General features: G+C 39.5%; 1 protein-coding gene across 4 annotated transcripts in view; it reads right to left on the reverse strand.

Annotated features, from left to right (window-relative positions):
* hmcn1 (hemicentin 1) overlaps nucleotides 1-11,963 on the reverse strand; it is a 106,751-nt gene that overhangs the window by 15,813 nt on the left and 78,975 nt on the right. For all 4 annotated transcript variants that reach the window (XM_058755068.1, XM_058755069.1, XM_058755067.1 and 1 more), the window contains 25 exons: nucleotides 11,599-11,758; nucleotides 11,333-11,457; nucleotides 11,033-11,216; nucleotides 9,503-9,600; nucleotides 9,067-9,345; nucleotides 8,788-8,984; nucleotides 8,600-8,681; nucleotides 8,367-8,503; nucleotides 7,790-7,931; nucleotides 7,540-7,684; nucleotides 7,326-7,453; nucleotides 6,937-7,093; nucleotides 6,642-6,763; nucleotides 6,395-6,559; nucleotides 6,192-6,299; nucleotides 5,910-6,047; nucleotides 5,065-5,199; nucleotides 4,710-4,979; nucleotides 4,272-4,462; nucleotides 3,972-4,185; nucleotides 3,703-3,837; nucleotides 3,413-3,603; nucleotides 2,852-2,933; nucleotides 2,420-2,689; nucleotides 2,149-2,319 (listed from right to left, as the gene is read on the reverse strand). In XM_058755068.1, coding sequence (XP_058611051.1) covers nucleotides 2,149-2,319; nucleotides 2,420-2,689; nucleotides 2,852-2,933; nucleotides 3,413-3,603; nucleotides 3,703-3,837; nucleotides 3,972-4,185; nucleotides 4,272-4,462; nucleotides 4,710-4,979; nucleotides 5,065-5,199; nucleotides 5,910-6,047; nucleotides 6,192-6,299; nucleotides 6,395-6,559; nucleotides 6,642-6,763; nucleotides 6,937-7,093; nucleotides 7,326-7,453; nucleotides 7,540-7,684; nucleotides 7,790-7,931; nucleotides 8,367-8,503; nucleotides 8,600-8,681; nucleotides 8,788-8,984; nucleotides 9,067-9,345; nucleotides 9,503-9,600; nucleotides 11,033-11,216; nucleotides 11,333-11,457; nucleotides 11,599-11,758 — 4,026 coding nt within the window. The remainder of the gene's footprint in view (nucleotides 1-2,148; nucleotides 2,320-2,419; nucleotides 2,690-2,851; nucleotides 2,934-3,412; nucleotides 3,604-3,702; nucleotides 3,838-3,971; nucleotides 4,186-4,271; nucleotides 4,463-4,709; nucleotides 4,980-5,064; nucleotides 5,200-5,909; nucleotides 6,048-6,191; nucleotides 6,300-6,394; nucleotides 6,560-6,641; nucleotides 6,764-6,936; nucleotides 7,094-7,325; nucleotides 7,454-7,539; nucleotides 7,685-7,789; nucleotides 7,932-8,366; nucleotides 8,504-8,599; nucleotides 8,682-8,787; nucleotides 8,985-9,066; nucleotides 9,346-9,502; nucleotides 9,601-11,032; nucleotides 11,217-11,332; nucleotides 11,458-11,598; nucleotides 11,759-11,963) is intronic.

The following is an 11,963-nucleotide window of genomic DNA, read 5'->3' on the forward strand; positions in this document are numbered from 1 at the left end:
ACAGCCAGCCTCTTTGCAATGACCTTTTGTGTCTTGCCCTCCTTGTGCAACGTGTCAATGGTCGTCTTTTGGACAACTGTCAAGTCAGCAGTCTTCCCCATGATTGTGTAGCCTACAGAACTAGACTGAGAGACCATTTAAAGGCCTTTGCAGGTGTTTTGAGTTAATTAGCTGATTAGCGTGTGGCACCAGGTGTCTTCAATATTGAACCTTTTCACAATATTCTAATTTTCTGAGATACTGAATTTGGGTTTTTCCTTAGTTGTCAGTTATAATCATCAAAATTAAAAGAAATAAACATTTGAAATATATCAGTCTGTGTGTAATGAATGAATATAACATACAAGTTTCACTTTTTGAATGGAATTAGTGAAATAAATCAACTTTTTGATGATATTCTAATTATATGACCAGCACCTGTATTGCGATATGGTAAAAAAAAAAAATCAATGATTTGGGGAGAATCAATGATTGGGGTGATTTTGTAGGTGACTAAATCAGCACAGAAAATAAACAAATTACAAGCATAGATAAATATAATAGAACAAAGATACAAATGAAATTGACAGTGCTTTATATTTTTCAGGCAAGTCTAGTGTAAAGGTAGCCTGGTAATACCAAACTCTGCTACTTTGCTTTGCTTCATAGACAGAGTCTGGAAGGGCATAATTGACAAGCCTTTACTTTCTCGTGGGCGGGCGCTTGTCTGAAGTTTAAAATCATTGGTGTACCCGTAAGCCAATCACATAACGTTTGGTTATAACGTATGTTAGGCGCCAGCTCAGTTGCCTCACACTTCCGCTGTAAACACAGGTATGCGGCGAAAACAAAACCATCGAGCGAAATACCAGAGTGAAGATGGCTGTGAATGACTTTTGCAGATTATGTGAAGTAAATCTATGCATCCACAATTATCGCCTTGCTGGACTTTGGCATCCCCAGTTTCTCGCTGACGATCGGTAAAAGCTGATAAATTAAACTTTTCCCAAAACCTGTCGGGAGTAGGGCCACAACATCACCTCCATTCAAAATGTGAACCAAACACTCTTCTTGTTCGGGCTTCAGTTGGCAAATGCCAGGAATATTCTCCACAACAGAGTGAATAGCATCCCGTGTCTCCATGTCCGCTGTCGTTTTAGATTTCCCTAACCTAAACTACAATCTTAAATTCGGCGCTTAGCATCTACGTCACGGCTCTCAGCCCGCCCTCTGTTTGTTGGTTGGACAGCTGGTGCGGAGCCGGAGATAATCTGGGAGCTGGTTTGCTATATCAGACTGAGTACAGAAGCGAAGTCAGGCTAGTATTCAGGTACAGAAATTGAATAATCATATGTAAAATAACACTACATAGTCTTCACTGTATAAATTAAATCTAATAAATATGTGTTAAAGCTACAAAAGTGATTTTTCTCTGTGTTTTGTTGTTTGATTAACATTCATGAAACAGAAAGCCTCGGAACATTAAACTGCTGTGAACCAATATAGGCTACTGTTACACATCCATTTTCTTTCTCAATTGTTTACCTTCACCTAAACAATAAGCAACTGTGCTTACAAGGATACTTGCAGAGACATGCATTTTGACATAATTTCGCGCGTATGTGTCATTTCAGGCACAAATAGATGTGGAAGTGAATGGAATTTAGTGTTCATGTGCATCTTCTTGGCTCTCACTGTGTCTACACCGGAGGCGAGCGGCGCAGTGCAACAAAATACTATAGAACCCATTATAGTCAGTGATCTACAATGAATGCGGCAATGCACGACATGACAAATAACCGACAGTAAACTGATGCCGCATTTTATTTATGTCGAACTGACACAAAGTTCAACGTCCAGTGTAGACAGACTTTAGCTGTTGCGGCGTGGGGCGTGTCACGTCTGGTGTAGACATGGTGTCTGTGTGTGAGCAAAGAAAACAATCAGTATAAATATAACGATCAGAATACTAAACATCGCACATCCCACGATGTGACTATCGCAGATGAGCACATCGCAATATCAATGCTGAAATGATATATCTTGCAGCCCTAATATATTATATATATATATATATATATATATATATATATATATGTAGATGTATATGCAGATGCTCACAATGTAGAGACCTGCTAAAGCAGTAAAAGGGATGACAAACTAATTTACCAGGGCAAGGTTTGCCTTGACAGCTGCGTGTTTCTGTTGCTGAACCTATGCAGTGGCGTCCTCCATTCGCAGGAAATGGTTTATTGCACTGTCTGAGCCTCTTCTGCACTCCTGTCCCACAGGAAACACTGCAGGCTCCCCACTCCATCCATTCAGAAAAGCCTCCATGAACTGCGAAACACACACAATTCAATCTCCCATTATAATACATCTGACTGCATTATAACTGTCTGAATGCTCTCTAAAAATGTTAATATGCAGTTTAGCTCACCTCGCACTGTGAGGGTCACGCGCACCAGCACAGAGCCTAACAGATTTCGGGCCACGCACTCATACTCAGCTGTGTCCCCTTTCTGAGCACTACTGAACCGCAGAGAACCATTATTCAGCATGGTGATGCGCTCATTACCCAACAGTGACCGTCCCTGACGGGACCACTCGATGATAGGCGTAGGCTCTCCCTCTGCCTGGCAGTTTAGCACTACTGTGGAACCGGCATCAACCACTGTCTCCACTGGCTCTACAGTGATGGTTGGAGAACCTGTGGAACAGCACTGATGTTATTACAGTAACACAAGCTAGTGCTATTTTAGTGTTTTTATTGCCTGTGTGATTATTCTTTGTGACTTTGACTGCAGATGACTAAGTTTAAAGGATAATTTTACCCTAAAGTTTTCATTTTTGGTTTGAACTGTAGACTTACGCTGTAAGGTCAGTGTGACTGTTCTCTCCACCACTCCTGCATCATTTGTGGCCACGCACATGTAATTTCCAGCATCTTCGCTCTACAACAATACAAACAAACAATACAAACATTAATTATTTATGAATTTTAAAATGGGGAAAATACAAAACATTTTGTATTAAATTCTGTATCCAGGATTCATAGCAAAAATGTTATGATTATAACTCGTTTTATTGTAAAAAATAATTTATGGTAGTATTTTGTGGTTAAAAAAAAAGAAATGAAGAAAATGTAAAAATAATTTACAATTATTTTTACATTTAAATTATAATTATTATATATAATTATTACAATTAATAATATAATATTTATAATGATTATAATTATTACACACAGCAGAAAAAAATATTGCAGGTAATGGACTCAGAGAGGGACTTTCTCTTTGCTTTGAAATATAATAAGAGTTAAAGAAGTCGTTTCTTTTGGGAAAAAAAAAATGGGGTAAATCATGCAGTGTAGTTTATATGCTTTTCCATTTTTCAGCTGTATCTGTGACTGCAGTGTGCTGTGTATGTTTACCACTGTGCCGTAGATGGCTAGAGATCCATTGTCAAGCTGGCGGATTCGGTTGCTTATTTGCACATTGATGCCTTTTTTGCTCCACTGGATGGTGGGCAGAGGATCTCCTCGTACCTCACAGTTAAGTATGGCATTCCCTCCCAAGGGCTCAATGCGATTTGAATGAACATCTCCGTCTATTATTGGTGGTTCTGGAAAAAGTGGACAAGAGATTCAAGTTTTTTACACTGCACTTGGGTTTTGATTTTACAAGCAGAAAAAGTAATCATATAACAGAAATACAGATGTACCTTTAACATAAACAAATCCCAGAGATTTGATGGATCCCACGCTGTTTTCAGCCACACAGGAGTAAGTGCCCGAGTCATATTTACTCACACGCTCAATCACCAACTCGCTGTGGCCATTAACATGATCATACTGGGCTGTGGGTAGAAACAATATTTTCCTTATTTTCACATAACAGTCTATTGACACATGCAGCATAACTAATAATCCTGAACTACAGGGGATGCAAACTTGGGATATTTGTAGGCTCAGTTAGAGGGATGATCTATACCAGGGATGATATTGTTGTTGAATGCCCATGTGATCTTGGGTGGAGGTATGCCAGTGACTCCGCAGGTCAACTGGAGGCGCTCTCCCTTGTTGAGGGCCACATCCCCCAGGAGTTCAGTGAAGGCTGGATGTGTGTGGACGGACAGACCAATGGTGCGACTGTCCTGCCCAACTGAGTTGGTGGCAACACACGTGTAACTCCCAAAATCTTCAGGCTACATACATAGAGAGATGCCTCAGAAGATGCCTCACAGTATGTACATATTTAGAACACATGCAGTTTGAAAATTATGACACTGACCTGAGCAGAGTCTATAATCAGCTCTCCCGTGGGCAGGACTGTGTATTCTCCGGTGGTGTCGGTAAGTGAAAGGTCATCTTTCTCCCAGGTGATTATGGGCTGTGGGACCCCGTCTGCCACGCAGGTAAGCAAAGCTTGGGTGTTCTCCACCACGGACACTTCTGATTTTCCTTCACGAATGGAGGGAGGTACTGGGGTAGAGAGGAAGAGGAAAAATAATTTATGTATTATATTGTACATACAGCTTATTTATTTCTTTATTACTTGATTATTAATCGCATAAATGAAATAAGTATTTAAAAAAATTATTCAAAAAGCTGTTCTACCAGTATTATATTGATGATTATTATTATTAATATTCTACCACACAGTCAATGCATTAATCAATATTATCAATACGTTCAATTAAATTATCTCAGTTCTATCCTCTTGACTCACTCTGTACAGTGAGGCTCATCTCCAGACTGGTGGTTCCAGCCACATTAGCAGCAGTGCACGTGTATCTGCCTGTATCTCCAGGTTGGGCAAAGGCGATCTGTAGGACTCCTGTGCTGAGGACTCGCTGCCGCACAGACTCACTCAGCAGCTGCCCGTTCTTGTACCAGGTGATAGAGGGAGTGGGGAAACCCTTTGAGTGGCACTGCAGACTTACAGATGCATCTAGTGCCACAGTGTACGCCTTAATGTCAGATGTTATGACAGGTGGCACTACAAGAAAAGTGAAATTTTTAACATTTGTTAGACCAATTCCCACAGACATCTTAATTTTCATCACAGTCAATGTGTGTCTCACCCTGCACTCTGAGTTTGGTTTTCCCCAGCGCAGTGCCTGCTGGATTCTGAGCCACACACATGTAGGTTCCAGAATCCTCCACTCTGGCTTTAGAGATCTGCAGGCCGCCATTGGGGAGCACCGTAAAATCACCTCCTGATGATAAAAGGAATAAAGTAATTAAATTAATCACTTATTAATTAAACATTAAATTTTAAATAGTAATTAAATTACAATTACAGTTTGGTGGTCAGTATGATTTTTTTAATAGAAAATATTACTTTTATTCAGCAGGGATGCATTAAATTGATCAAAAGTGACAGTAAAGATTTTTTCCAATGTTACTTTTTTCAAATAAATGAAAAGTTATTTTGAACTTTCTATTCATCCAATAATCACAAACAAAGTCACATACAAAAAATATTAAGCAGCACAACTGTTTTCAACATCAATAATAAAGAACTTTTCTTTTTTTTTTTAGAAGGATCATATGACACTAAATACTGGAGTAATGGCTGCTGATGATTCTGCTTTTTCATCACAGGAATAAATTATATTTTAAAATATATCAAAATAGAAAACAGTTTTTTAATTGTATTTTGGTCAAATAAATGCAGCCTTGGTGAGCCTAAAAGACTTTTAAAAACATTACAAAAAATCTTACTGAACCCAAACTTTTGAATGTTATGTATGTAATACAATATAACTATATATAATTAGGTAGATTAAGAATTAACTATATACATTAATTAAATATTTATTTAAATAATAAATTATTATTTAATTAAATTTAATGATGACATGCTACTGTAAAGAGATGAAAAGCTTTCTAATTAAGCCCACAGTGGCACATCTTTTGTTCTCACCTGCGGTAAAGATGTTGATGCCCTCTTTCTGCCAGGTGATAGTTGGGCGAGGGGAGCCTGTTGCTCTGCAGGGCAGAGTCACATGGTTGTTCAAAATCACATCCAGTGTTGAGGGGTGTGACCGTATTACTGGAGGTTCTATAAAATATAAATACAGACAATTATTAAATAAAAAAAATTACAAAGTGACAAAAATTGTAAAGAGGAAAATAAATGTGGAGCCAGAAATGGGAATTTGTTATATGCAAATGTTGGGTTTTATTGTTTCTGTACATCTCTTACCATGTACTGTGAGCTGAACGTGTTGGTGGGCGGTGCCTGCAGCATTCTTGGCCACACAAGAGTAACGGCCTGAGTGACTCAGATCTGCAGCTGTGATCTGAAGAGGACCTAAGAGAAACCAAGGAAATAGAAATGTAACATTCAGATTAACTTCAAACTTCAATTGATATTTTTTTTTTACACTGTTACTACATAAAGCTCACCTGATGGTAATATCGTATAGCTCTCTCCATCTTTAGCTAGTTTCAATCCATCTTTGCTCCAGTATAGGACAGGATGAGGCACTCCAGAGGCAGTACAGCCGATGACCACCGGGGACAGTCTGCTCACCACCAGCTCTGTGGCCTCATCAGCAATAGAAGGAGGAACTGTAGAGGGAAATAAACATTAAGTCCTCCTGAAATTCACATACAGATGTCACGGATGTCATATACAGAAGTAGGGATTCACCATGTACTGTCAGCTGAATGGCTCTGCTCTCCTGGCCTGCCTCATTGGATACGACACACTTGTACAGCGCTGTGTCCTCTACTGTGGGTGCGATGACAACCAGAGAGCCTGACGACAACAGCCTGAGGACAGATTGATCAGACAAACTGATTAACTGGATGCAATCGTGAATCTCAAGCTTACTGTGCTGTATTAAGCATCAGGGTCCTACTCTGACCCAAGCTAAGAGTAATGCTCATTTGGTTGGCGATACAGTGAGAGGTGATAAGAGGAGAGGGAGGAAACCTGGCTGAACCTGTACATATTCTGGTTCTGGTCAGTGTTAAGGACTTGAGCATTTTTGGTCCAGCGAACGGAGGGTTTGGGGATGCCGGTGGCCTCACAGGATAGCGTGGTCTGGACATTCACTGTCACAGTGATGTTAGTGGGACCCTCGGTGATAGTGGGCGGCACTGGAGCAAAAGAGAACATTTGTGTTTACTGTATGTCAGGATAGTTCCTAAGATATTTAATAAACGAGATATTTAAAAACAGTGATATGCAAACGCATGAACTTATAAACATGTATATCTAGAATGCAATGGATAAAAGCATCTCTCAAATGCATTAATGTGTAAATGTACATGAAAAGAAACAGACATATTTAAGATTCAGTGAGTTAACTGCATATATTTCAAGACTCACCATAAACCTGCAGATCTACTCTCTTACGCTCTGTGCCTGCCTGGTTGGTGGCCATGCAAAGGTAGCGTCCCGTATCAGTCACCTGTGCTGAGAGGATGTGAAGTGAACCGTCCTCACCAAACCTGTACCTAAATGCATAGGGTGTTTGTTATTTGTCACGAACAAAACTGAGAGCTGTGAAGCACTCAAGTGATCTGTGCAGCTGAGTGCTGACCTGGGGTTGTTTCCAGCCAGGATGGCTCCATGCTTCCTCCAGGTAATGCGTGGAGCGGGTACTCCATTCACGACACACTCCAGAACCACCGGTTGATTGATATGAACTGACACAGACTGAGGACCATCCTTTATTGTAGGAGGGACTGCAAAGAAAATGTTTATTTTAGCATATACATATGCTAATACAGATAAACCCACAATATTTTCCTTGCTCAGGTGCCTCAACATATATAGAAATTGCTGGTCACCATTGACACTAAGGTTGAAGTGGCGTCTGGTTTCCCCAGCAACATTACTGGCTACGCAAGAGTACTGGGCACCATCTCCCAGCTCTGCATTGTTGATCTGCAGGTAACGACCGCTGGACAACACACGTACCCGTGGAGACATCTGGAGAATGCATTGCAAAAGCTATTTAGCATGAAAGCATATAACTGCTTTATAATCAGTTTTGCTATCACAGAAAAAATACATTTATATTTAAATGGTAATATTTCACAATATTACTGTTCTTTTAAAAACATTACAAAATATAACAGTATATGTAAAATATTTTTAAATATAGTAAAAAAGTAGAATTTCCCTGATTTTAAAACTTCTTCAGCTTGTATTTAGGGAGGTTATAGAAGTTATAAAATCTTCCAAATACAGGAAAACCTCTAAAAATAAACTATTATCGATAATCTGCCTACATTTACATTTTGCATTTAGCATTATGCATTTAGTGACTTATAAATGAGGAACATTTCATCAATTCATCAAATCAGGTGCAAGTGTTTTAACTCTCTCCAGGCTTTAATATTGAATGTTGTTTTCATTGAATACCTTCAGAGGTGCTCCATCTTTAAGCCAGGTGAGGGTTGGAGGAGGAACTGCATCTGATTTACATTCAAGGGTCACCTGCCTGTTTTGCAGGACAGACACATCTTGCACACCTCTGTCACCAGCAATGTTGGGTGGAACTGTTGGAAAAGATGTTAAGCTTGTTAAACAAATTATGTGAGATGACATTTTAGTCTGAAACAATGGAAAACATTTTAACTGCTTTTAAGACTCACCATGCACTCTGACAAGAAACTCTTTATCATCATCTCCAGCAGGGCTGGTGGCCAAACATGTGTATCTTCCAGTGCTCTCCACCTACATTTGTTTGTAAACATGCAAGTCAGCAGAAGAAGGTACAAACATGGAAAAAGCACAATTGGATTTAGGAACAAGAATGCTACTGCCCATTTTTAGTTCCTACCTGAGCAGAAGCAACTCTGAGCACCTCACCGTCTCTGAGGAGCCGTATACTATCTGTCTGAGGCAGCGGCCGCCCATCCTTCAGCCAGGTCAGTGAGGGTAAAGGTATGCCGTCAGCCTCACAAACCAGCTCCAGGACATGATTCACAACCACAGAGACCTCAGCAGGCACACCAGAGCCATTGATCCGTGGTGGGTCTGAGAGACAGGGATAGATATCAATGAGTCTGTGACAGAAGGAGTCAGTCTAGTCATTTTCTTTTGTTGCACATTCTCTCACCCAATACTTTGAGACTGAAGTGGCGGTTTGCGTCTCCAGCCTGATTATGTGCAGTACAGGTGTAGCGTCCGGTGTGGTTGACTCTTGCATGGGAAATCTGCAGGGTGCTGTTTTGGTTGAGGAGTGACAGGTGAGCATCTTTAGGCATTGCTGCACCATTCCTCAGCCAAGCAATAGTTGGACTAGGTGTCCCATCTGCAATGCAGACGAAAGACGCTGTGTTTCCCCTCACAACTGTTACTTCTTCTGTACTGCCTGCCCCATCCAGACTGGGAGGAACTGAGAAAAATGGCACAAGAAATGAAGTCACTAATGAATTCAGTACGTCATAACAGTACAATATTAGAAATAGCAGACATATTTGTCATTTAAATGAACATTTTCACTGTAAATGCACCTAAATTTGATCTTTGGAAATACAAACAGATTAACTCACCATATACTTGCAAATTGTAGTGTCTGTTGTCCACTCCAGCTCTGCTGGAGGCCACACAAGTATAGCTACCTCCATCTGAAACCTGTGCACGAGCAATGCTAACACCGAAAATTACAATCAGATTTTTGTTACAAGCATTTAGTGTTATGAATCATCAGCTCTATTCAGGGTGGAATATTAACACCAGTTTTAGTACTTCGAACAAGTGTGCAATTCAGTGTTGTTATTGTAACTAAAACTATTACAAGTAGTGTCCGTTAACTAAAATAAAGCTGAAATAAAATACAGACGTTATGTGAAAAACTAATTAATAAAATACAGAAATGTTGCCTTGGCAACTAACTGAAATAACTATGTTTCAGTTAAAGTACTAAAATGACTAAAACTAATAAAATAAATAAATAAAATCAATCAATAAAAAACAGCTAAATAAAAATATAAAAAATACTGAAAAGCACATAAAAAAATACTAAAACAATTAAAATTAATTAATTAAAATTATGAATAAATAATACTAAAATAACACTGGTTTAATTTCACATTTGTAGTGAAAACAGGGTTCCCACACCTTGGTTAACTTCAAATTCAAGGACCTTTCAAGGACGTTCCAGGTCCAATACCCTCAAATTCAAGGACTTAATGTGGGGACACATTTCAAGTGAGAGCAAAGGTTATACATCACGTCACCTTGTAAGATACATTGTTACAGTTTTAATGTGTCAAACACAACTATGCAAAAAAGCTCTTTTTTTTTTTTTGCATTAATTTTGGCCATATGACAGAAATCTGATATTTGTCGTATTTCTGTTTTGCATAATTTGAATAATATTTGGTACATACTATACTGTATTCTAAAATGATCTGATATTAACTTTTGCATGGATTTTATTGAAAAGAGCTTAGGCTCATGTAAGTTTTAAGATATATGAATATGCTTTTAAGTTTTTCTTGCCTCATGGCTTTACATTATCTTAACAAGCAAAGCAATTCAACATTACATCCTTTGGATCTCTGGCAAGCCATTCTTTGTAATCTTCTTTGGTGAGCCAAATATCTTGAAACTTGCATTTTCCAGTCATCACGTTTCAGCCTATTTTTGCAATGTTTCACGGTGTGTCTGTGAAACGTTGAGGTACCATCTTAGTAGTTCTGTGTGCGTGTGAACGTCATGGCAATGAACAACACAAAGTACCTCACGTGGGAAACACTTAACGTAACGCATAAATGTGCAACGTAAATCAAGCAAGCTAGTATGCACAAGGTGTGGGCGAAATAACACATTAGCGGACCGGAGGGAATAATATGTAATTTTCAAGGACCTGTATCTATGTTTCCAGGGACTTGAAAAGTTTTAATCAGATTCACAAACTTTCAAGGATTTCAAGGACCCGTGGGAACCCTGTGAAAAACTTTTTGTTTGAAATAAAAATGGCTTATAAAATGTAAGCCTTCATCAAGGTGTGACTGAGGAGGAAAAAATTAATTTCCCACCCTGGGATCATCATGTTTAAAACATGTCAGATCTCTTACCGGAGGACTTGGCCGGCAGACAGCAGTCGAATCTGAGATGACACTGGAAGCGGCAGACCGTTCTTCAGCCAGTTGAGCTGCGGAGGCGGAGAACCACTAGCTACACACTCGATATTTATTGAGCTGTCCAGCACCGCGGTCAGTTCCTTGGCAGCAGGCCCGTTCCCCTGGATCAGAGGAGGAACTGGGAACAAAACATGCAGCTTTAAATGTTTGGGAAAAGACTATAGTTGTGTAGTGAAAAATGTTGTTCCACCTCTCGCTCTCAATAGTGATGAGTCCTATAAAGACACAACTCACCATAGACATTTAGGTTGAATATTCGGTCTTCCTCTCCGGCCTGATTGGTGGCCACACAAGTGTATTTTCCACTGTCGGATGTGTGGACGGCTGTCACAGTCAGTGTGCTGCCATCAGGGCTGATTCTGGAAAAAAAAATGGACTTATGACTTTTTTTTATGACATTTTTGACTATGTCTCATTATACCGAAATACTATGAAAAAGGAGTATGCAGAGAACACAATGGATAGTTTAGTTGCATAATGACACAAAAATTTGCTCTCACTTGATGTTCTTCTGAGCAGTTCTGCTAAGTGTCTTTCCATCCTTCAGCCACTGGATCTCAGGGGTTGGATTTCCTTCAGCACGGCAAACCAGCTGGATGCTATCGTTCAGCAAAACACTCATCTCACTAGGTAACTCAGATCCTATGATGTTTGGTGGGACTGAATCACACACAAAACAGATGATAATTTGGTCTAGTAAAAAAACAACAACTACTATATTTAATATTTAAAGCTGCAGTCTGTAAGTTTTTCCTCTTTGTCGCCATCTATGTTTGAAAACCTAGAATTGCAGCTTTTCGTGAAATTATCTTCCTTGCGTGGGGTTGTGAGTCGGCACAGCTCCAGTGCGGATGAATCTATTGTT

The sequence above is a fragment of the Onychostoma macrolepis genome, chromosome 20 (genome assembly GCF_012432095.1).
Source record: "Onychostoma macrolepis isolate SWU-2019 chromosome 20, ASM1243209v1, whole genome shotgun sequence".
Classification (NCBI taxonomy): domain Eukaryota; kingdom Metazoa; phylum Chordata; class Actinopteri; order Cypriniformes; family Cyprinidae; genus Onychostoma; species Onychostoma macrolepis.